Genomic DNA, 26,856 nt, shown 5'->3' on the forward strand with positions numbered 1-26,856 from the left:
TTCCTGGTGAATCATTCTTTAGTAAATTGTTTGAGGATTCTTTTTGATTGTACAGTTTGGTTTTGCTTTGAAATCCATTCTGTTTAAAATAATACCACTTTATCAGATTTTTAAAAAGTAGTTATCATTTGGTATATCATTTTGTGTCTTTTTAATTTCAACCACTCTACACCACCATGTATTGTGCATGGCTTTTATAAAAAGTAATTTTGTGGATCCATTCTAGAACTCAAAGATTCTGATCTTGTTGAAGGTGGAAAAAATGGGTGGCATAAGAATAAGGACATACTTTCTTTTCAAGACAAACTATGCACACTTTGGCCCCTTGTCTAGGCTGGCAGAAATTCATCCTATTCAAGCATTCCATGGGCATCTCTAGGATGCACTGAGTGATGCTGAAACGTGCTCACATCCTCATGTGTTCACAGAGACAGCACTGGGCAATTCACATCGTTCCTTCCTTCCATCCCCTCCAATGGCTTGGCCTGTCCCTGTGCACTGCCAGGGCCAGGCCTGGAGACTCTGGTGTCCTTGTGAGGGCACAAACTCCCACAATTTCCATCAGGAAGCAGTTCCAGGGGCCTCGGCTCATCAAATTCACTGGATGGACAAAACATCTGCCTTGATATCACATTTGCAGGCCTCCTGCAGCTTTTGTGCTTCCTTAATGTGGGGACTTAGCTAGTGTGTATGAACTTTCTTCATTCATATTTGTAAGTAAAGTTGAGAAAATATACCTTTTTCTTATTCAGTGTTTTATTTTTTACTTTTCGGTGACATACGTGGGATGAAAAGGATAATGTAGGGATAAAGCTGTTTGTCCACTAGACGCACACACACTCAACCTTGAACGCCACTTTCAGGTCTCAGCATGTTGGGGCCCGGAATCTTCTCCCTTGCAGCTCAGCCAGGCCAAAGCAGCACAGTTAGTTGACTCTCATACTTTTCTCCACGAAAAGCCATTTCTTGCTTTCCTTCTGGGCATAAAACCTCAGTCACAGTCCCATGCTACTAGCCAGACTTTTGCTCTAAACTCTTCAATTCCTTCCTTCTTGCAAATTACTGAACCCGTTTTGTGCATCTCAGAAGCATTGTGGATATGAGAGAAAGAAGAGGGCAGTGGAGGAGATTGTTCACTAACAGTGGCAGTGAGAAACACCCTCTTAACCAGTTCTAGGAGAAAAGGTGGCTCAGAAGATGGACTCATTTATTTTTGGTTTTGTATAATTTAGGGTGTATTTCCTGGCTGAGTCCATGAGGATGTTGAAAGAGAATTCAGGGGAAGGGGGAGGTTACTAATAATTAATCAAGAACTTCCCTGGTTGTCCTGAGTAAAAAATATGATATGTAGACAGCAAACATTGGTTTTTGGATAATCTAGTTCTTTTTTCTTTATCATTCCATCTCTGTCTCTTTTTAGTCTCCTAATGATTTTTCCTTCCTTCCTTCCCTCCCCCCAATTTTTTTTCTTCCTATTCCTTCTACTAAGGAATTCTACTAAGGAATACACAGTTTCCCATAGAACAATACTACTGCTTTGTGACTATATATCAAAACAAACAAAGCAAAAACCTATTTAATGTGAACATTAGCAAAATCCAACTACTGTGTAATCATTTTAGTAAGGAATAGTTACATTTCCTCAATCTATTTAAAATATGAAATCAAGTATCATAAGGAAGCATCATATGCTACAGTTAAATAAATATAAGGAAGCAAAAATACCATGCAAACATCAATAATATATTGAAGAGGCTGCAAATTTCTTTCCTGTAATTCTTGTGGGTTTTTATTTCTTACATTCACATATGAGTAAATTCAATGCTAAAATAAAAAGAAACTGTCCTAGCATGTAACATAACCTCAAAATGAGAAGCTATCGTTTCCAACTTAATATCTAGCGAAAACAGTATACCCTTAAGAGAGGTTCAAAATATTACAAACTTTATATAAAGGCTGTAGCCTATAGAAAAGAGTGAAATAATGTGGATTTTAAAAATAATATGATGCTGCAAGATATTTCAGTACAGCACTCTCAAGGTTTTTTTTTTTCCCATTGATTTTGAAGTTTTATTTAGAACATCATTTCAATTCAGCTCAGCCCACTTATTTCAAGGCCTGAAAACACTCTAGCTTTTCATTTCCAGCAGGAAAAAAAGGGGTCAACACTCATAGACACATTGTCACTCATAGAGAGACTGGAAAAGGGGGAAATGGGAACGTGGCCACTGAGGTAGGGAGTTAGTGTCAATTAAGGTACGCTCACAGACAGAAGAGGGCTTTCGAAAGTGAGACAAGAAAGTGAGGAGTAGCCATTCGTGATGAATCTCTCCTGCGGGAAATTTCACCTGGAAAGTGAGTGATGAAAGTTAAGATGATAGAGGAGGAAGAGAGAAATGAAAGTGCCTTTAGTTTGTGTTTTATATAAGAAGGGACCTTCGCAGAGTTATGATCTGCAAGGACGTAGAAAATAGAATGTCAGTAGGTTGGAAATGCCAGTGCATGAAAAGATAATTGATGTGTCACACCTACAAGGATGGGAAGTTCCAAGAACTAGTCAAGCATTAGTTCTAGAGAGGAGAGATTTTCCCGAGATGGATGGTAAGCCGGTAAGAATGAGTGTAGATACAGATGTGCTTAGAGGCTGTGGAGTTGGAAGTTGAATAACTTCCCAACCAATGGATTCTATATATTCTGTGAAATAAGAGGACTAATAACCTTCCTGTTTATTTTTCCTCTTTCACTTCCCATGCCCAAACCATTGGCAAAACAAAACAATTGCTCAAAAATACTTGTTGAATACAAGAATAAGGCAAGATCCAAACAATAAACAATTTTAATAAAATTATCTGCCTTTTTTAAAAATGAAGATTGCTTGTCCCTACCTCTGTCTTTCTCTCCCACTTGGAAATCAGGAAAAAAAACATGAACATAGTTGTAGCCATTTGAGTGAGAAATTTTCTGACCTATAGTTTATTGTTATCTAAAATATGATTGCTTTTCAGGTGATTGCTTTTTAGATAACACACAGCTCTCTTCAAGCTATTTCTTATTGTCTGAGCACTAATTTACTTATTATTTGCTATTTACTTGATTTTAAGGACCCATACAATTTCCACTTATCAATAATGGTCATTAACTTTACACCATGGACATTTTTTGTAACATATACCTAGTTTCTCTCAGACATTCATGGCTGATGTGATATGATATTCCATGGAATTTTTTTGCATCATAATCATAGGTCTATAATCACAACATAAACCTTTAAAATAAAATTTATAAAAGGAGTATTCAGATTCTTCTTTTATGTTCCGCTACTGTAAAATCATTTTCACTTTAGGACTCAGCCCTATCATACCAGCCTCTGAGATCACCACTGCCTTGTTATGGGCAGAATTATAGAAATCTGGTTTAATGCTCATTGACGAAGATGAAATAGCAGCTTCTGTCCTGAAGCTTTGACTTGCCTAAAGCTCTGAAGTTAACCCCATATTTGAGGAATTGGACATCTGCTCTACTCCTGAAATCAAAGCCCTCTTTGTTCAGCAGCTTTGCTAACTGAATCCTTTCTTATTGAAGTCAGTAGTATTTTGTGAAAGTCATCCCAGGGGACCAGAGGGATCTCCAGAAACCAGTGATTGGGACGTGCTCCTCGGTGGTGCGCTTTCTGCAGGACCCTTACCCGCGGGTCCCATCTTTCACCTTTCTTGTCCCCACATACCATCTTTCATCTCTGCCCAAGTGTTAAGACACCGTAATGCCTAATTTAGAGAAGCATCATATTTTACATGTGTATCTAATTTAGCTTAAGTGTCTTTAGCCTTCTTTATCTTGTGTAGTGTTTGAAGGCATAGCTCAGAACATGGAATCCACGTGAAGTATATGATTTGTATAATACACAATCCAGGTTTTCTTCTCACAGATAAACATAGAATCAGTAATGGGAGCCAGATCTTTCTATATGATACATTTTCTGTAAGTGATTCATTTTCATGTGATTGTTGACACATGGATAGAATTGCTAATTTGGATTTTTGCTACACAGTTTATAAATGGACGCAGGTTGGAAGGGACTCTGTAGGTAATTTATTCTAAGTCCTCTACCCCCAAATGCTCATTTCTGTGTGGCAACATGAAGCACGCCTCACCATTAACTTTCTAATTATTCCTTCTTAGTACAAATGAAAGATGTCTACTTCCTTATATGTATCTTGGTCTTTGAAATATTTGAACATTTTGTATTTTTCCCACCATAAATCCAACATCATGGCCAAACATATTTTCACCATGCCAACAACAACAAAATCTGTTTCATCATCATTTTAAAGTCACCTTACTCCCAACTCAAGGGAGAACTGAGAACAATTACCAGTGAGAAATCCTGTCCTGCCCAGTAGATCAAAAGATATTCTGGGCATATACACAAATAATTTTCTGTTACTGATTTTGGGATGTTTTCTATAAGTTCATCAGTTATATTTATGTGTACACCTAGAAATTGGACAACATATTATTCTGGAGTTAGACTGCCCAAGTCGGAATTCAAGCTTTAACACTTAAAAACTGTGCAACCTTAGGCTAGTTACTTAATCTCTCTGTGCCTCAGTTTCCCTCATCTATAAAATGGACATCATATTGTTGTCTATCTCACAAGTTGTAAGGTATATAGGAGTTATGATATCTAAAGTGCATATTAATTATTATAGAAGCATTAACTATTACTACATTTCTACCTAAATAAAAGCTAATTGCATGTTAACATGAGAACTATAATCTTTGCTTTAGTTGTGGTTAAATAGACAAATGCACAGTTTTATTCTCATTTTTACCTTGTGCACAATATTTGAGAAACTTTGTGCCTCCTAAAAATCTGATCCGTTTTTAATTTAGAAAAGATCTAGAAGATTGTACTATAAATGAAAACAAATTGCGGAACCAATTCTAAAGCATACTTTCCCTTTTTTAGTAAAAATACTAATTTCTGACAAAATATTTGATTTATTTTTTTCATGGCAAACTAATGAAGGTTTTGCCATGAAATTTGGTGCTAGATTATTTCAAGATTTTGAAGACATATCAACAACACTATAACATGTCTTTAGTTCCCTCACATTTTACATGTGATTTATTTGATAAAAATACGACAAGTTTAAAGACATTAATAATTTCCGACAAAAATGTAGTGATTGTTAGGTAACTCTGGAAGTATCAAATGTATTGTCTACTGTAACTTTCAGTATTGACTTGTCAGTAAGTGGGGTTAAAATAGTGATAAATGGCATGATATCTGAGAGAGTGGAAATTTGGGAAAATATTTATTAACTTTCTCTAAGAATAGCTGTTAAGTAGTTGACCTGGACATTGCAAACATATCAAAGTGGATTTCTGCAATCAGAAGGCTTTGTAGAAATACATGGCCTGGGCAGGCAATTACATTTATCCATTAACTGTTGTAATCTAGAATACTACTGTGTTCTGTGGTATAATGGCATATCGGAGCTGTAAAACCTACACCAAAGGCATCCTTATTTTAGCTAAGGAAAATATGTTTCAGAAAGATTTAGTGATTTTCCCATAGCCTGGCAGCTAGCTGTGGTTCTGTTTTGTTTAGGCCTTAGGTCAAAACAAATTGTATCATTCCAGTGTTGCTAAACCTACGTGTTGTTCATTTAAAAAATGAAGGTGTTTCTAATATGAAACCTTTTGGTCTCAAAATCCCTAGCCTCACAAAACTTACTGAAGCCAAATGCTCTGGCCTGTACAGTTATATTCATTTGATATTTATCATAGTGGACATTTACACTGAGAAAAATTTAAATGCCTATATATCCATTCATATAAAATGACAATAATAAAATAGTTACATGTTAGCACAGATACCATATTTTATTTTGATCAATATTAAAATATTAATTAATATACATTAAAATATTAATGAGAGCAGTGGCATTATTTCACATTTTTGCAAATCTGTGTAGTGTGTGGTTTATCAGATGACAATAGGATTTGCGCATCTGCTTCTGCATTAAATCTGCTGCAGATTTTAGCTGAGGTATTTGAAGAAAGTGCCAGCCTAATGGAGATGGGTAGTTGGAACAGGGATGTGAACTCTAAGTCTTCCAGATAATACCAACTATTTTTCTATGATATCTCCCCAAATCTCAATAAGGGATAGTCAGGTGAGAGTTTCCTAAAGGTTAGTTGTGCTGGAGAATGTGAATCTATATCTAAGATTTTCTTGTTTTAATCCAGTAACTATTTTTCAAATGGTCCTTTTTATAGCAGCCTGCATTTTTCATATTGGATTACTGAGTTATGAAGATCTTTCCAATGTTGACCGATTTCATTATTCAATATAAAAATCATATTTGTTCACATCACCAACAATCTCATTTAAAAAGTTGCTAAGTATAGGGAAGCTGTCAAGAATACTGTTGTTGATACATTTTCTTTGCCTGAAGCTTGCGTTTCATCATTCAGATATTGTCAGCTGTATTCCTTAAAGTGAATGGATTTACTTTGTTTATTTTTGAGGAAATGTCAGCCGGATACTCAAATATGATTAGCTATAATGTCTTTCAAGCAAAAATGATGCTCCATTGAAAAACAGTTCAGCTCACAACTCGAATGATTCCCTAAATGCTTTATCTCAATGAAGCTTTACATAATTCAGTCTGCACCGGAAATTCCTTGTGTATTTAATGCTTCATCCTACTGGAGTTTAAAGAGCTGTGTACTCAAGAGTTGAGATTTAGAAACATAAGAATAATTTTTAGTGTTTTATATAGGAGATTTTAAGTTAGCCCATTTTTTTTTCCTGCAAATTCATGGATTAAACACTGGCCACCAACTGGTAAGGCCTGGGGCCTCTGTTTTGATTCCCACTACAGCACCATCAGTTTCATCACCATTGCTTTTGTACCGTCAATGCACATGTCGACACAGATGTTCCAGTGTAAGCCAGGTGGTCCAAAAGTCACCCAACACTTTGAGTTTTCCAGCGCTATTTGCATTTTTGCCAAGCATTCACGTAAAAGAAGGCCTTTGATAATTACCCCATGCTGACACTGGACTCATACAAATAAAAACAGTAAGACTGGCCATGTCTGTAATATCATCCATTTGTGAGGCAAAAGTAAAATTGAGCCCTCGAATTAGAAACTCAAAGTCCCAGGGAAATACCAGCTGATACACATAGAGCACGGTACCCCAGGATCCAGAAATACATTTACAATTCAGAATAAGTTTGGCTGCTATAAGGGCCTGCAATCTAGGTTCCAGTTTTCTTATGAATATTTTCTCTTCTTTTGTCTCTGGGTTATTTTGTCCCAACGACACATTGTCCCCAAGGTTTATTCATTCAGTTCATTGCATGCCTCTTGACATCCTTCATTTTTGTAGCTGCACCATATTCCAGCATATAAATGCATCAGAGTTCGCCATTCTTCTTCTCAGTCAGCACCATTCGGCTCCCTCCATCTACTGAGCATGATGGATAGTGTCCAAAACAACCAGACCACGTGTTACAGTATCCTCATTTGTTTGTACAGTCAGCAGCACTCTCAGCTTTAGACAATTTTCATTTGTCTTTACTAGAGACATAATAGCAGAATCACGTGGTCTCTATCCTTTCATGTCTGACTTCTTTCGCTCATCATATGTCCTCAAGATTCATCCCCATTACTGTATGCTTTGGGACCTCATTTCATCTTATTACTGCATAATATTCCATCATATGTATAAACCAAATTTTGTTTATCCGCTTGACTGTTTCTGGGCATTTGGATTGTTTCCATCTTCTGGCAATCATGAATAGTACAACTAGGAACATCATTGTGCAAATGTCTACTCATATCACCACATTCAGTTCTTTTGGATATTCAGGGTACTGGTATTGCTGAGTCATAGAGCCACTTAATATTAATTTTCTGAGGAATTACTAAACTCTCTTCCATAGAGACACAACCATTTTACATTCCCATCAACAGCAAATAAGTGTTACAATTTCTCTACATCTTCTCCAACATTTGTAGTTTCCTGTTTGCTTAATAGCAGCCATTCTTCCAGGTATGAGGTGGAATCTCATTGTAGTCTTGATCTGCATTTCCCATATCATGGCTAATGAAAATGAGTATCTCTTCATGTGCTTTTTAGCCATCTGTATGTGCTCTTCAGAAAACTGTCTATTCATATCTTCTGCCTATTTTATTATTGGGTTGCTTGTTCTTTTGTTGTTGAGCTGTATAATTTCTTTAATACAAGGATATAAAGGATATCAAGCCTTTATCCAATATGTTGTTTCCAGATATTTTCTATCATTGAGCTGGCTGCGATTTCAACTTTTTGACAAAGCCCTTTAAGGCATAGAAGGTCTTTATCTCAAAGAGTTCCCATTTGTCTATTTTTTCTTTCACTGCTTGTGCTTCACATATAAAGTTTAAGAAGCTATCTCCTATTACTAGATCTTGAAGATGTTTCCGTGCATTTTCTTTTAGAAGTTTTATGGTACTGGCTCTTATATTTAGGTCTTTAATACATTTTGAATTAATTTTTGTATATGCGTATGGTGCAAGATAGGGGTCCTTTTTCATTCTTTTAACTATTGGTATCCAATTCTCCTGTGTCCATTTATTAAAAAGACGATTTTGTCCCAGTTCAGAGGATTTGGGGGCCTTCTCAAAAATCATTTGACCAGATTTGGTGGTTTATTTCTGCACTCTCCATTTGATTCCATTGGTTGACACTTCTAATTGTGTGTCAGTACCAGGCTGTTTTGACCACTGTGGCTTTATGGTAAGCTTTAAAGTCAGGAAGTGATAGCCCTCCCATGTCGCTCTCTTTTTTTGTAGCATATCTTTTGCTATTCTCTGTCTTCTAAATAAATTTGATAGTTTTTCCAGGTCTTTAAAGGAGATTGTTGGGACTGTGGTTGGTTTTGAATCTGCAGATCAATTTGGGTAGAATTGACATCTTAATGACATTCAACCTTCCTATCTATGAGCATAGAATGTTTTTTCATCTATTTGGATCATTTTAAATTTTCTTTAGTAATGTTTTGTAATCTTTTTGTATACAAGTTCCTGACATCCTGGTTGGCTTATTCCTAGATATCTGATTCTTTTGGTCACTATTCTGAATGGAATTTTTTCCTTAATTGTCTCCTCAGATAGCTCATTGTTTGTGTACAGAAACATTACTGATTTTTGTACATTAATCTTGTATCCCACCACCTCGCTGAATTTAATTTTTAGCTCATGTAGCTTTGCCATAGATATGTCAGTATTTTCTAAGTATAGAATCATGTCATCCATAAATAATGAAAGTTTTACTTCTTTTCCAATTTGGAGGCTTTCATTTATTTCTCCTATCTAATCATTCCAGCTAGGTCTTCCAGTAAAATGATGGCTAATAGTAGTGACAGTGGGCATCTCTGTCTTGTTCCTAATCTTAGCAGGAATGTTTTCAGTGTTTCACTGTTGAGTATGATGCTGGCTATGGGTTTTCCATATATGCCCTTTATAACACTGGGAAAGTTTCCTTTGATGGCTACCTTTTGAAGTATTTTTATCAGGAAAGGATGCTGAATTTTGTTAATTGCTTTTTCAACATCAGTCTATATGATCATGTGATTTTTTTTCCCTTTCGATTTGTTAATGTGTTGTGTTACATTGATTGATTTTCTTGTGTTGAACCACCCTTGCATTCCTGGTATAAACCCCACTTGGTGTGATGTATAATTCATTTAATGTGTCATTGGATTTGATTTGTTAGCATTTTGTTGAGAATTTCTGCATCTATGTTCATTAGGGAGATCAGTGTGTAGTTTTATTTTCTTGTAGTATCTTTATCTGGTTTTGGTATTAGAGTGATGTTAGCTTCATAAAATGAGTTACAAAGTGTTCCTTTATCCATTTTTTGGAAGAGTTGAGCAGGATTGGTGTTATTTATTTATTTATTTTTGAAGTGTTTGATAAAATTCCCTTGTGAAGCCATTTGGTCCTGGGCTTTTCTTTGTGGGCAGATTTTTGATGACTGATTGAATCTCTTTACTTGTAATTGGTTTGTTGAGATCCTCTATTTCTTCTCAAGTCAGTATAGGTAGTTTGTGTGTTTCTAGAAATTTGTCCATTTCATCTAGGTTGTCTGGTTTGCTGGCATATAATTAATTGTTCATAGTATTCTCATATGATTTTTTTAACTACCTCAGGATCCATGGTTATGACCCCCCCCCCCATCTTTTACTGTTTTTACTTGCATTCGCTCTCTTTTTTCTTTGTTAGTCTAGCTAAAGGCCCATCAATTTTATTGATTTCTCTCAAAGAACCAATTTTTGGTTTTGTTGATTCTTTCTATTGCTTTATTGTTCTCCCATTTGCTTATTTCTGCTTAAATCTTTGTTATTTTTGTTATTTGCTGTGTGGTTAGATTGCTGTTCTTTCTCCACATTCTCCAAGAGAGCGGTTAAGTCCTCAATTTTTGCTCTTCCTTGTTTTTTAATATAGGCTTATAGGGTGATACATTTCCCTTTCAGCACTGCCTTTGCCACATCCCACGAGCTCTGATATGTTGTCTTCTCAGTATCATTTATCTCCAGATATTTACCAGTTTCTCAGGCAATTTCTTCATTGACCTACGTATTATTTGAGAATGTGTTGTTTAATTTCCATATATTTGTGAGAGTTCTGGTTCTTTGATGATTATTGATTTCTAGCTTGATTCCATTGTGGTCAGAGAAAGTGCTTTGGATAATTTCAATCTTTTTAAATTTATAAAGACTCAGTTTTATGATGTTTCTTGAAGAATGTTCATATGTGTTGGAAAAGAATGTATATCCTGGAGTTTTGGGGTGTATTGATTTATATATGTCTGTGAGATCTGATTCACTTATCAAATTGTTTAAGTTCTCTATTTCCTTGTTGATCCTTTGTCTGATTGTTCTATCTATAGAGGAGAGTGGTGTATTAAAGTCTCCCACTACTGCTGTTGAAATGTCTGTGGCTCCCTTCAGTTTTGCTAACATTTTCCTCATATATTTCGGAGCTCCTTGATTGCGAGTGTAAACATTTATGATTGTTATTTCCTCTTGGTGGAGTGTCCCTTTTATTGATATGTAGTATCCTTCTTTGTCTCTTGTGATGCCTTTTATTTAAGATGAAATATTATTAAATTCCATGTTAAGTTTTATATGAAATTTTAAAATTTAGAAACTTTCAAATTAATTTATATATATGCAATTATAAAAACAGAACATGTATTTAATTATTTTGTGTTTCTATGAAGACTCAAGGGAAACTCTGCAATTTCAAAATAAGTTATTGTACAAAACTGTCATAGGGAGTATAGCAGGGAAAACTGAATAGAGCTAGTAAATGCCTAGTAAAATCACTGAGAACAAGTTGAGGTACTCTCTGAAAGAAAACCTCATTGTATCCTAAGTACACTACCTTGAGTATTCAACATGCGCAGACAAATGCTTCCTTAACCATAATAGGGATGATGTTGTGTGGGATCTGGAGAACTCTGCTGTACATTCTGGAGACAATGGCAGTGAAGAAGACAAGGAACATTTTAGTGTTAGCATGTGTGGGGACCCAGGGCCAAGGAGTCCCCTCCATATTGAGAGCAGGTCATTTTACAGAGCCCGTCCACAGGATCTGGACAGACATTAAAAGTCATCAGGGGTGGGCCATGGTGGCTCAGCAGGCAGAATTCTCACCTGCCATGCTGGAGACCCGAGTTTGACTGCTGGTGCCTGCCCATGCAAGAATAAAATGTCATCAGACCTCCTCAGAGGAGAAGAATGCACAGATGGTATCGTAAGGAAGGCACTGAAACTCCCCTCCCTTGATCACTGTTGGTAACAAAGCCCTGTGTCCCCACCCCTGCTGAAATTCAGTGATTACACCCTGTCCTAAATCCTTATAAGCCCTTGCACTCCCTCACCCCTTTGTGGAAAATGCTAACCTTCATTTTCCATGGTCAGCTGCCACCGTGGAAGGTTTTCTCCTGTTCATAAGTCCTAAGAAAATTCATGTCTAACTCTGCCTGGTGTGAACTTTGGTCTTTGGGTAGCCCAGCCCAAGCCCTCTAAGAGCTGGACTGGAACAGCATGATGATAGTTTCACTTTTAACCCCAGTTTGAGCACCTCTGAGTTAAAGAATAATAGATGCAATGACGTAAAAATCCCCAAATCTCAGTAATTTCACGAATTGGAGTTTATTTCTTGCTCACATAGAGTCTAAGCAGAGGCAAGGAAGAGGCTGTGCCCCACATATTCCTTTAGCAATTCAGGTTGCTAGAGTGCAGTATCTACCATGTATGACTTGTGAGGTTGACCCTGGAAGAGAGAGAGAGATTTTACAAGGAGTTTTAAAGAGCCCAACCTGCAAGTAAAGTTCAACCTATATGCTCACGTTTCACTGGCTAGAACTCAGTGACATGCCTACTGGGAATTGCAAAAATTGTGGGAAACACAGTCTAGCCATGTGCCTTGGAAGAAAGAAAAATGAGTTTGGCAAGCAGGAGGCCAGTCTCCAATATCAGTTCTAATTTTTTATATTTATTGTAAGAATCTGGGCTGGAAAGTAGTAAGTATAAATCAAAGCAGAAACATCAATAATATGTGAAATCGACTTGTGGTGAAGTAGCTGAATTTTTGTATATACAGAGGATTATGCTAAATACGCGTTCAGTAGCATTAATTCTGCCCTACTATACCCTACACTGTTCTGGATCGTCGGTTGGGAGAGAAGAGAGGTCAAGTCCTCGTGGAGCTTACTTCTCCAGGCTAGCTGAAGTAGGCAGTCAACATCAAAGTTAAGAAATGATTAGCAAAATTAGCAAGGAGATAATGAGTAATAATAATGAATATAATTAAACATTATGCAAAATAGTAAAGAGGTTATAATGAGCAATAAAGAAGCTAGATAACTGGTGGGGAAGCTTGCTATAAACGTAAGGAAAATATGGATGGGTTTCTTCAGTATCCATGAAATTGCTAAATGCTGATAAGGAATCTGATTAGTCCTATACAAAACATAAATCTTTTCTTGTACACAGTAGTTAAGTATAAAAAGAATAATCAACTATTAATTAATTTAGGTGAAAGAAATGAATTCCTAACAGGATACATCCTTATCCAAATGACACTAAACTGTGATCAGAGCCACTAAGTGGGAGAAGAAACTGTGAGATAATGCTGCTTTAGAGGAGGCAGTCAGGGAAGGCTTTTGGAGAAGATAGGTTTGGGCTGACAACAGAAGAATGAAAAAGATGCAGCCATGCAAAAAAAACGTGGAGGAAAGTCATTGCAGACAGAAGAAAGAGTGTTTGAGAGATGGAAAGGGGGTGTTTGCTGGCTAGAAGGGAGAGGGGAGGGAGGGGCATCTTGGGGCTCATTGGACAGGTGGGCAGGCATTAGCATCCAGACAGAGCTGTGGCTTCATTCCAAGGACATTGCAAAGCTGGGTGAGTATCATGATTGTGTGTGTGTGCGTGTTTAAGTTTATTCAGCTTGCTCACTGGAGCATAGATTTTGGAAGATCCAGAGTAGAAGTCAGCTTAATAAGTCTAATCTTATTATGCTTCTGCATAAGAATATATCATTGCTCTCATAAATCCTTGGGCAATAAATCAATCTTAATATTCTTAAAATTCAGTGTATGCTGGTGTTTTATTTTATGATTTTGTTGCTTGTTACTTTTGCAGGTAGCATGGGTCTATATTATTGTAATATTATTGGTGACTAATTCAAAAGGAATTGCAGAAACACTCTGTTTTTTTTCCTAAAGTTCTTCTTCTTTTTTTTAACCACCAATGCTCTCACCATTATTACCAAGACAAAAATAAATTTTCAATTCCCAGAACTGCCATTTCTCTCAAAGTTGTCTGGCACGAGTTATAAAAATGACAAATGTTAGCCTTCAAACTAGAAAATAGAATATCAACTACTCTTCCACAATCATCATAAGTATGGCCTTGGAAGGCTGAAGCATTCTAATCAGCAAGTAGATAATGAGTAATAATAATAATGAATATAATTAAACATTATGCAAAATAGTAAAAAGGTTATAATGAACAATAAAGAAACTAGGTAACTGGTGGGGAAGCTTGCTATAAAAATAAGGAAAATATGGATGGGTTTCTTCAGTATCCATGAAATTGCTAAATGCTGATAAGGAATCTGATTAGTCCTATACAAAACATAACTCTTTTCTTGTACACAGTAGTTAAGTATAAAAAGAATAATCAACTATTAATTGATTTAGGTGAAGGAAATGAATTCCTAACAGGATACATCCTTATCCAAAGTAACCATGAAAGTCCTCATTTCTGGAAATTTTTTTTTTTCTGAAAAGGTCGAAAAACTGTTTTTCAAAATAGTTATGCAAAGGAATTTGTATCTTAATTCAAATTGTAGTAACACATTCCAAGAATGGCCTGTACTAAAATAAATCTTGTAGCTGACGTAGCTAGTTTGTGGCTTCTGGACCCAGGCCTTTCTTTTTTAACAGATCAGCTCGTATCGCAGGCAACACATAAAATAAATCTGTAAGGAAGATTGGTGTGACCTGCCCGTGGTGCAGGGTCAGTGCGTCTGTGCACAGACACGCAGAGTGGCTCACTCAGACACACACAGTCTGCAGTTGGAGCACGAACGCAGCCTCATGCTCCAGATGTCATTCCCTCCAGAAAGAGGGACACATTTCAGTTCTAGACCATGGCTGAGTGGTGTCTCACAAAAGGTTTCTAACGGTCCGACTTATAATTTATAGCTAGTAGCAAGAACACATTGCATTTCACAGTCATCTTGTGAATTGGATACTGTTTCCAGGACGAGAGGTATTGTCATCGGCGCCTCCACCCGTAAGTAGACAAGATCCAGTCAGAGTGGCTGAGGCCATAAGGGTGGGCATTGCTTCCGAAGGGCAGTAGTAGGTCTACAGAACAGTTTCTCCCCATCGTCAGAGCGAGCAGCGTCTTACACGCCACCCACGGGACAGGACAGCTGCTGCAGATGACTCTACCAGCCTAATGCAGACACTACTGCTGTGCAAGTCACAGCCTCTAGGAAGCGCTTGTTTCTCTATGTAAGACTGAGAAAATGTTTCCAGGAGCCCTGGCGCCGGCTTACCTTTATATGCCATTGACTGCATACATGGTAAAATCAATTCCAGGAAATGAGGTAAAGACCCCCTTTTTTTTTGGCATGCAACCAATTGGGATGCCACTGAGGCTCCTGGCATGACAGGCCTCCCCAGAGTACACAGCTGGGCAGCGGACAGATTCCTGAACCTGGGGTGAAGTGGAGAGAAAAACTGGGGAGAACTTAAGTTTGGGTTGGCAAAGTGGTGTCCCAAGGAGTACTTTGAAAGCTGATGTATTACGAAATGTTAAGGAAGAAGAGGTGATGAAATCAGAATGAAATCCGTTGGAGGAAAGTCATCCTAGCCTTTGCACCTTCACTTTGTGCTCCAGGATCTCCAGTGAAAATTGTGTATCAGTGATTTACAGAGTCTTTTGAATCAAACAAAATAGTCATTTCTATTCTAGAAGTTTATCCAAATGTTAATTTACCTATGAATCCATTTTACAAAAACATCTACTGTACAGTTGTGGAGATAGAGGTAAGAAGTAAAAATTGTATTTGATGATTAGATGAAGGAAGGACATTGGAAGGTTTTTTAAAACGGCTTCTTATGTGTGGAGAAAAATTGTGTGGTAGTGCTATGTAAATTAACACTTCAGTCCTAGCACTATTTCTTTAACTGTTTAATTTCCCTAATATAATTTTTTAGATGGGATCCTGAATAAACTTAATGGGAAATTACTCAATATCATTTTAAGTCATTAATGCAGGATAGGACTAATTGTCTTTTTCTCAATTTTTAAGATCCCGACTTTAAAGACCTTGGAGTGTTGAAACCATTACCAGGTGGGTGAAATAGATATTGAATAATGTTCAGAAGTCTGTGCTTTCTGCTATGAAATCTACTTTGGGTTTATTATTCAAGCTCCGTTTCTGTATGTTTGTTTGGCATTCTGTTATTTAGTATGTGAGTTTGAGATGGGCGGTCCTGAAGGAATTGTGGAGTCTATGCAAATTATGAAGGAAGGCAAAGCTTCTGCTAGCGAGGCCGTTGATTGCAAGTGGTACATCCGAGCTCCTCCACGATCCAAGGTCAGTCTCAAGGGAAACATAGATTTGGCAATCATCATGAAAAGCGTCTATTGCATGCATTTTTTTTTTAACCAGCTGGACATGCTTAGAACGTTTCAGAGTGCAAACATGAGATATTGATCTATTTTGGTTTTGAAATGCAACTTGTCCTCCTTTCTTTGATGAAACTTTCCATGACGAGTGTGCTGGGAAGAGATTGTTTGATAACCTGGGCAAGAACCTTTAAAGTGATTCTGCAAGTCTGAAAAGTGAGTAGAAATGGTATGATTAAGTTATGGTTCTAAGTTTCTTGACATTCATGCCCTTATTGTCAATATCTGCATTTTTAAAGATAAAATCCTATGTATGGAAGAAATTGTCAGTCCTTACAAGTTCATGTATCTCTGGCATATAACATACAGGTGTGACAAAACTGGGGGACGATGGTGGACAAGACCTAGAGGAAGAGACAGGCACAGCTTTCCTGCTAACCAGGCTCCTTTGGAAGGTGGTTATGAGAAAATGTGGGTCCAGGATTACCTTGGCCTCCATTTTTTTAATAAACTAGAAACCTATATTTTATATGAATTCTCTTGAGTTGTAAATGTTGGCGATAGAAGAAAATTCAGAAGTGCCATAAGGACTAAACTCTTGTGGGCACGTTCAGACTTGGGTCAATATTTCAGAAACACTTCTTTAGAACAACCATAATTCATCCACTTATGGGTATATCTGAAGAAATATGGGGATGAGTAATTTTGTGCCAGTATCTATCACTGGTGTAAGCACTGATTATTTTCCCTGTTTATTCTCGTTCCTCAGGGAGTATACTCATGAGCACATATGGCTGACTGACTAGATTTATGGTTGGCATTTTATTGAGGTCGGAACTTCTCATTCTTTAATTAATTAATGTAGGGACTTGTATAAAATTCCAGAAGCTGGAGTTGGAGTGATGAAAAGGCATGATATCCCCTGCCTCGTGTGTACAATTCAGTTCTTAGACAAATATGCAAATAACATAATTTGATTCAATAAGACAAGATCATTGAGCTATACATAAGGTGTAATAAGAATGATGAAAAAGAGTATGTATACCTGGGTAGGGTAAGTCAAAGAAAGAATCAAGTGGCAGTAAGGGCTCAGCTTAATCTCAATGTGGAATATTATCTTGACAGGTAGGCAGGATCAGGTGGGTTTGCAGGTGGAGGCAGCAGCAGTAGCATCTGTGAAGTCACGGAACCACAGTGGAGTTTGCTTTTTCATGAATTTAAACAATCACCTGTAACCAAATAAAAACCCAAGTATAGAGGGGGTGGGGAATAGGTCTCCTTAAAGGGCTTGACATGTATGTGGAAAGGCTTGAAGCAGGAGAGCGAGTGATCAGATTTATTGTAGAAAAATGGCTTTTCCTGTGAAGAAAGGAAAATAAGAGCTCACAGCGCTAAGCAGAAGACTAAATAGGAAGCTCTGATAGCTGTGGCAGCCAGCCTAGAGTCTCAGACTAGGTTACAATGGTAGAAAGCTGAAGGGAATATTGCAGATAGAATCAGTGGAATTTGGTGACTGCATATTCAGGGTGAGAGGAAGGAAGAGTCTCCTCTGTGGGAGTTGGCATTTCAGGAAATACTTTTTGTCTTTCTTCATCTGATCTGAATGAGAAGTTCCAACCTCAACAAAATGCCAACTATAAATCTAGTAAGTCAGTAATCTCTGGGCACAACTATCCAGAGTTTCAGAGGTTATGGTTCAGCTCCAGCCTTGTGGGTTTTCAGTTCTCTGCATCTGAGCAAATCTGAGAAAGAGTTAATTTCATTATCAAAGCTGTTGGGGACGTCAAATTAGTTACTCATTCTTGATTATAACAGTGCTAAATTGCCGTCTATTATGCTCTCTTACATGATGTATAGATTCACATGTGAGTGTTATCCATTTTTATTAAACTCTATGAATGAAAGATTTTTTAAGTAGGATTTTTTTTTCTACAGGAAACATGTCAGCCCCACCTGACAGCCGTAGCAAGGATGTTTGTCAGTGCAGTTTTAAAGAGAGGGTTTCATGAGCATGTAGATGCACACCCTTTCCTTCCAGCGGTAAAGAAGCTGTACAGCCCCAGGACAGTGAGGCCAGGTGTACCTGTCTGTTACAGAATTTGGCATTCTGTGACCCAGGGGGGAAGCTGCCTGCAGAGCTGGACAAAGATGGCTCTATTGTGACAGGCTTTTCTCTGTTCACTTAAAGGTTAGAGGAAAAGAAGTAGCCTTGTATAACCGGAGAAAAGCAAGAACTGGAGATAAGTGTGTATGTGGGCTTTTTAATTTCATGGAGTTCCTAACAGCTCAGAGAATAGTCTATCAAAGCATAACTCAAACTAGCAACAGTTCACGTTGAACATCTAAATGATAACTGGTTCATACTGCACAATGAAATTGCTAAGTAGCTTACTTTGGGTTCTGTTAAAATTCATATGAATTAAATATTGCTTGTCAGCATTTTGGCAAACAGAAAATATAATATGCAAACATTGAGTTTAGTAATACATATATTTTACTTGGATTTTTAATTAGAATGTAGATAATTCTCAGGATTTGGAATACAGGATACAAAAAGGACATTAGAAACCTTTAGTAAAATTCTGGTACTGATTAGCTCATTTAACAGTTGAATAAGCTGAGCCAGGAAAGTGAAATCCTATGGGTTAACAGTGGGATGTAGAAGTATGCTCTTTAAGTATACTTATAGCATGCATGAAGATTCTAGAGGAAGGATAATGGAAGTGACGGGAGGGTATGATGTCTGATTCTGAACCTGCTCCAGAAAATACCACCAGAATAAGGAGGGGAAATAAATCATGGTAACTACTGAATGTCAATTCTGGGGAGGCTGGAAACTTATTTGTCTTTAAGATATCCAGTGCCAATCTATTAAGACCTGTGGGGGAAAAAATAATGACATATCTGAGAGAAAAGACATGATAGCAATCTTCAAACATTCGAAGGATTGTCAGATGAAAGAATAATGAAATTAAAAGACTTAATCTGCATAGTTTTAACTGTGGCAAATAATTTAAATGGTTGAAACTAGAGGAATATTAGCTTTTGATGAAATATAAGCAAGTTTTCTGTTGTTGCTTGTTTTTTAATGTTGGAGCCATCCAAAGATCAAATGGCATTCTTCAGGAAGAATCCAAGCAGAGTGTGGCAGGGATTTGGTATAACTAAAAAATAAAGTGATTTCTTGGCATAGATATTTTAAAGTCCTTTCAAAACCCAAACTCCATGAATTTATAACAAAGGGCTTACACAAGTGTTTGGCTCATTAGCAACAGAGCTGGGACTAAATTGTTTTATCCTGATGCCCAGTGCAGTGTGATGTCACAAATCCATACTATTAAGGGACTGCAATTTATTAAGACAGGGCAAGAGATAAAATGAAAGGAGTTTTTAAAATGTGTGGATGAATGTAATTTGTATAATGATTAAGGTCTTAAAAGAATAACTCTCTAGCCTTTAATATTTACCCATCCTTTAATAGTTCAAATTAATTTCTTTTGTTATTTATCTAATCCAAAATGACTTGAATCAAATTAGAAAAAAATAAGCATAAAATCTGACAACTGTAATAAGTCGATCATCTTTTATGGTGAAGTTGTCTTAAAGTTAACTATTTGACGAACACAGGTGTGGTTGGCAGAATCTGAACACGGCACCATGTCTTCCAGCTGTAATCCCTGGAACTGTGAATATGATATTGCTACCCTGATTTTGTTGCATGGCAAAAGGGATTTTGCTGATACAGTTAAGGTTATCAGTGAGTTCACTTTCAGTTAATCGAAGGGGAGCCTAATCTAATCACACAGGCCTTTTAAAAGTGGAGAGTTTTCTCTGACTAGTTGCAGAAGGAAAGGAAGTAAGAGAGGCAGAGAACCTAAGAGTGTCTCCTAGGAGCTGAAAGCTACCTGCAGCTCACAGCCATCAAGGAAATGGGGACCTCACTCTCAGACTGCAGGGAACGGCACTGAATGAGCTTTGAAGCATCTTCTCTAGATCGTTCGGATAAGAATGCTCCTCAGTTGAACCACTGGGGTTTGCCCTGTCTGTCCTGAGCAGAGATGCACTTAAGCCCACAAAAATTTCTAACCTGTAGAATGTAGAACTCTGAGATAATACCTGAGTATTGTTTAAAGCTGCTGATGCAATAGGCTAAGGATAATAAATATAATTGACTACTGTCATAAGCGTTAATTAAGGGTTCTATATATGGAGTTTACTCTCATTGTCTCCCAAAATGAGAATCATAAAATTTTATAAACAAAATGAAAAATTTAACTGACGCCATAAGTACCAACATTTTTTTCTTAGGGAAATCTCATTCTTGTACCATCAGATCTTAGAAGTCTAAGATCTAAAGGTACTCAGATGACCTTTAAGTATTTTGATAATAAAGACCGTGTTGTCACAAATTAAAAAGCAAGAGCAGAGGTTCTGGGCTACCCTCTTTTTAGATGCTATTTCATTTACAAAATTGCCTAGTAGTACTTAAGCCAAGGACAGTACTTTTTAGATGGTAGTATATTTAATTTTTATTTCTCATGGAGTAAACTGTTCAGGTAAATCTTTGATAATTGCCCCAAACAATGCTACTATCTACATACCATCATGACATGAAAGGGGTGAGCAAGTTCATAGGTTAGTATTAGATTTTCTAATTTGTAAATATACTGCTTAGTAAAGTTAGCTAGGATTTTCGTTTGCTAATGCTGTCAGAATGCAATATACCAGAAATGGGTTGGCTTTAATAAAAGGGTTTATTAACTTACAAGTTTATAGTTCTAAGGCCTTAAAAATGCCAAATTAAGACATCCAGAGAAAGATACCTTGACTCCAGAAAGGCCGATGTGTGTCAGGTGGGAAGGCACCTTGCTGGTGTCTGCTGGTTCTTGTTCCCAGTTCCTTTGCTTCCAGCTTCAGGTTCCAGTGGCTTCATCTCTAAGCATCTGTGAGTCCACACTTAGCTGCTTCTGGGCAAAACTCTGGTTTTCATCTCTTAGTTTAACATCTCCCAGGACAAGATATTTCTTCTCCTCAGGTTCTGGCTATTCCTGTGAGTCCTTGCTTAGCACCTAGGCGTTTTCTGTCTCAGTCTGTAAGCATCTGTGCCAGCTCTGAACTCCTTCTCTCTATGTGAGCTCTCTTAAAGACTCCAGTAAACTGGGGGTGCAAGGGAGTTCAGTGGTAGATTTCTTGCCTGCCATGCAGGAGACCCGGGTTTGATTCCAGGCCCTTGCATTCCCCCCACCAAAAAAAAAATCAACAAATGGTTATGCAATAACAGGATACTCACATGGAAAAAGAATGAAATGTGACCCCCACCATACAACAACAACAACAAGACTCCAGTAAACGAATTAAGACCCACCTGGAATGGGCGGAGTCATATCACCATCTAATTGTGATGCACAATTAGATGCGTCTCATCTCTGTGGAAACAATCTAATCAAGAGGTCAGACCAGAAACAACAGGCCTGGCTTCCTGGGACTGGATCAGGACTGAAAGAACATGGCTCTTCTAGGGTACATAACAATTTCCAACCAGCACAGCTAGATTTACTTGCTTTGAGTACGAAAAAATGGGATTCTGTTCTCCATACTAGTATGATTTGGAAGACAGATAGAAATTGCTTCTGTGGTCTGAAGCTTTCCATGTTCTGTTTAATAAATCATCTTGTCATTTCAAACTCCTTGCAATTGATTAAAAAGAAGAATGCATCAAAGTGATTCACGGAGAAGAGATTATAATCTGACTATTTTACTGGAGTTATATATTATTCTTATCATTTTCCCTGTTCTTCAACAGATGGACTAAAGAGCTTTCTGTAGTTTTCTAAATTAAGTAAAAACATTGTCAGGTGGCAATTCTTTCCTTTTGTATTATTATAGCACAAATTTTCAGCTGACAAGACACTAGCTTATATTATAATAAAGGAAGAGCTTTTATATTATATAGAAGTAAAGCTCTTATATATATTATTTTATATTATATAAGAGCTAATATGGGGAAATTTGATCATTTTGCTGGCTAAAGGCATTCGGTATTTGCACTGACAACTCTGGACCCAGTAAAGCTAATTCTGCACTGGCATATTTTAATTTTATTCTAAGTAATAAAAAATGACATTAAAATCATTGAATGCTCCAGAAAAAATTATCTAAAATGTAGTGGCTGTAATTGTTCACCCTCTCTATAAATAGTGTCCTGTTTAATAAGAATGACCTTTAAATTTAGAAGGCACTTAGATTTCACTCATTGCATTTGATGTAAGAATTCAAGTAAATCATCACAGATGAAAATGCCACACACTCTCTAGAATTGTCAAATGAAATATATGGACTAGAATATGCAAAATGACGTTCTAACTATAGCAGTTCTCTTATTCTATAAAACGATATTCCTGAAGAATTTGGGGGCAGCCATTTATTTCAGAGGGACATGTTTATTTTCTATTAATCTCATTTATCTTGATAGGCATTTGTTCCTCAACCTTTCTAAGAAAATGGAAACAATTTTGCTCTGCCTATTTATTAATGTAGTTATTTATATATTTGCTTATAGTTTATTTTGTTAACATTATAATTTTACTTCTGACATGTAAGTCTGTTAACATTTAAAATAAATATGTGACACTGTATAGTATGGTAGTAAGGAGCAAGGCGCTAGACTGCTCTGAGTTCAGTACCCACTCATTCCTTAAAGGTTGGTATTCTAGTTTGCCAGTTGCTGAAATGCAATTTACCAGAAATGGAATGGCTTTTAAAAAGGGGAATTTAATAAGTTGCTATTTTACAGTTCTAAGGCTGAGAAAATGTTCTAATTAAAACAAGTCTATAGAAATGTCCAATCTAAGGCATCCAGGGAAAACACCTCAGTTCAAGAAGGCCAATGAAGTTGAGTTTCTCTCTCAAGTGAGAAGGCACAAGGCGAACACAGTCAGGGCCTCTCTTTCATCTGGAAGGGCACATGGCGAACACAATGTGATCTGCTAGCTTTCTCTCCTGGCTTCCTGTTTCATGAAAACTTCCCAGGAGGCATTTTCCTTCTTCATCTCCAAAGGTCGCTGGCTGGTGGACTCTCTGCTTCTCGTGGCTACGTCGTTCTGCTCTCTCACAATTTCCTACATTCTCCAAAATGTTTCCTCTTTTATAGGATTCCAGTAAACTAATTAATACCCACATACAATGGGTGGAGACACGTCTTCACCTAATTCAGTTTAACAACCACTCTTGATTGAGTCACATCTCCAGGGAGATGATCTAATTACAGATTCAAACATACAGTACTGAATAGGGAGTAGAAGAAACAGCTGCCTTTACACAATGGGATTAGGATTAAAACATGGCTTTTCTAGGATACATATATCCTTTCAAACCGGCACAGTTGGTGTGACTTTGAGGAAATTACTTAAACTTTTTTTAGACCTCAGCTTTCTCTTCTTAAAATGGTTATCACTAGTTGCCTATTATTGCTGAGAACCTGGAATGAAATAATTCATTAGCACATTTCTTAAGTTACTGTCAATATACAATGTGAAATTTCTTTTCCAAATTTTAATAAGTTTGTATTTTATTTGGTATTTGTGCATACAGGGTACATAGGAAACATGAAATCATTGTTCAGATTAAGCCACTGAAACGTTCAACCTGAAAACATAAAATGACCAAATATTTTTCCTCCTTGAATTTGTCAAATTAAGACTTTATTTTTCCTTCTGTGTGAACAGGGGTTGGCTTTTATAACTTTATAAGAATATTATAGGAAGGGATCCTTTTGTATTAAGCTCAAAAGGAACTTTTTCATTTGATCTTAATCAATATTTTCTCTCCTGGTAAATCCATGTATTTAAAATTGTAATTTCATATACTTTTGAGAGGTAATAAACTGTGTTGAATTTATTAAATGATATTTTAGAATCTGAATAAAAATACACTCATTAATAAAACCTTGGAAAGTTTAACATTTTCAGATATGTCTTTTTAAAAATTGGCCTTTCTGGAACTATTTGGATAGTATTTCAGGAATATGAGATTTTCTTGGGAAGAGTAGATCACAGGTGGGCTATGAAAGTAATATTTGAACTTTTGATGTACTAAAATAAAGCAATAATCTAGATATGAAGAAAATGCAGGCTTTCTTAGGACTTACGTTTCATAAGCCTGTGGCAGTGGTGGTGAATTTAAAATTAGCATCAAAGTATTTGGAAATTTTAGGATAGCTTCCAACTGACATATTACAGATTACCTATATAAGAAAACCTTACCATGAAGAGCATATGAAAACTCAAGTGCTTTCCAGTGTTTCTCAATTTGGTTAGTTCCTCATTATTTCTCTGTTTTCATTCTTCCTCCTCAAAATTACATTTCTTCCTCTGCAAAATTATATGAGGAGTTTTTCAGTATTCTTCACATTTTATTTTGACTCTGCTTCTTCCAAGCCTGCAACATAATGTCACCTGCTTTTGTGCCATAGCTTAGATCTCTGCTGTAAGTACCTTGTTTTGAGAAATAGTGCATATTATTTCAGACTGAAAATAATAAAACGTCAGTGATCACATGTAATTATTATTTGTAGCATTTAAAAGAAGGTCTGGCATATAGGTCCAATGTCTGATGAATGCTGAACAAATGAAGTCACAAAAATAGAATTTCTAATCAGTTATTCATTCTCAAGTACATCCGTTCACAAACTTGTATGGAATGCTTGCAGAGTGAAAAACACTGCTATGAAAATGCTTCCTAATTCCCTAGCTTTTGAAGAGCAGATAGTTTAGTTGAAGGGACAGATAATATAACCCGTAACTAAGCTGAAAAGATGTTCAACATCATAATTTATCAGGGAGGGTGTAAAGAATGCTTTTGCAATGGGTGGGGAATGGGAACAGTGAAAATTCTCCAGTGAGTAGGTAACAATTGAACTAGGCCTTGAAAAACCAGGAAGAAGTTTGGTGGGTGGAAAATGGAGGATGGTTACTTCATGCAGAACTAATGCCATGTGCAAAATGTAGAGTCTTTTTGAAAATAAGCCTGCAATGCCAGGATATGAGAAAAAGGGAAATTTTCTAGCTTTAAGGTTTTAAAAATATGTATTGTAACTCTTGCAACCCAGTTAGTGGTGTAAGCTAATGGAATATGATTATTATATTTGTTTCTTAGAAATATAACTGGCTGGACTAGGCTGTAGGGATCAGTAGAGTTAGTAGCTTAGAAACTTCCAGGCTAGTTGGGCGATGCTTTAAATATCACAGAAGTGCTCATTTGGGGTGGGATGGACAGGAATTGGTGCCCGATTCATTAATAGAAGACAAAAGAGAAAGTTTTAAAAATTGAAATAGTAAAACTTTTAAATTTTAGGACAGACATACTGGATCTAGGGAGATTTTTTTTTCTTTTAAGATTCACATTTTATGACGTAAATAAGAATAATGCATATAGAGAGAAGATAGATCAATTTGAAATTGAATGCATGTCTCTAGTTTATATCAAGAGAAGTGAGTTTAATAGAATATAGTGTATAAGCATTTGGGTTTAAAATAAAAATGCAGGCACTTTAAGAGATACCTATATGAAGAATGACTACTTTATTCTAGATCGTTCTAGACTTCCCTTTCATGGTGCCTTTTTTTGTTCATATGGCTTCTCACTGTTTGAAGTTAACTGTGTGCTATGAACTTATTTTCAGCAGTGGTTCTCATTGCCTCTTGTTCACCATTCTATCATCAGTTCGTTGCATGGTGCCTAGGTAAAGTAGGAAGTCACAGATGTTGCTGAACGGACATACAGCTTCTTTACAGAATTATCTTTGGTGAATTAATTATATGTGAATAATTAAACGCACATTGGTAGCTAGCCAAAAATTCCTGTTGCTTTTATACACTTTGCCTGATGGAGTGCAATATTATAGAAGCATTATCATCCAGAGAGCCAGCAGGACTGATGGCTAATTTCCAGTTCGAGCATCTGAGAGTTTCCTCATCTGAATCTGAAAATGAAATGAGCTACTTTATAGAGTTGTTGGGAATTTTAAAAGATAATTTATGTAGTAAGTAGCACAATATTGTGTTCTCCTTACATGTACCCTAATTTAATTTTCTTTTATGTGGACATATCTAAATGGCTTGATTTTATATTATTGTAAGATCGCTCTTCAGTTTGTTTTGCTTTTCTTTTCATGTACTCCACCTTGAAAATCAAATAGTGTGATAACGTAAAACAAATGACCACAGTGAACTCAGAGGCTGTCTTTTAGATCCCAGTTTTGTTTTCTTTTAGTATTAATACAAATAATTTCCATATTTTTTGGAAGTAAATGAAAGTCATGGAAATGTAACAGCAATGCGTCAGAAATATGTGAAACATGTTTGTGTGGAACAAAAAACAGTGCATACATGTGCAAAATTAATAACTAATTCCAAATAAGTTAAGAAAGGATGTAACAATCACTTGGAGGGGGGTATTTAGTTATGGGAAATGGTAAATTTAGGGAAAGAGAGGATGATAACATTAAAAAAAATTAAGCCTGTTTGTCCTTACTTGCATGTCATTATTTCCTGCCACCCACCTGAGCAAAATAATAAGAGTGATTGCAATCAAGGCTCTTTTATGAGCCCTAACAAAGGAAGGGAAGTTCTGGTACTTTGCAC

The 26,856-nt window shown here is 36.6% G+C and overlaps 1 protein-coding gene across 2 annotated transcripts in view; it reads left to right on the forward strand.

The window, feature by feature from the left end:
* Nucleotides 1-26,856, forward strand: part of NETO1 (neuropilin and tolloid like 1) — a 165,124-nt gene that overhangs the window by 109,520 nt on the left and 28,748 nt on the right. For both annotated transcript variants that reach the window (XM_077135249.1, XM_077135250.1), the window contains 2 exons: nucleotides 15,897-15,938; nucleotides 16,057-16,184. In XM_077135249.1, the coding sequence (XP_076991364.1) occupies nucleotides 15,897-15,938; nucleotides 16,057-16,184 (170 nt within the window). The remainder of the gene's footprint in view (nucleotides 1-15,896; nucleotides 15,939-16,056; nucleotides 16,185-26,856) is intronic.

This window comes from Tamandua tetradactyla, chromosome 18 (assembly GCF_023851605.1).
Source record: "Tamandua tetradactyla isolate mTamTet1 chromosome 18, mTamTet1.pri, whole genome shotgun sequence".
NCBI classification, from domain to species: Eukaryota; Metazoa; Chordata; class Mammalia; order Pilosa; family Myrmecophagidae; genus Tamandua; species Tamandua tetradactyla.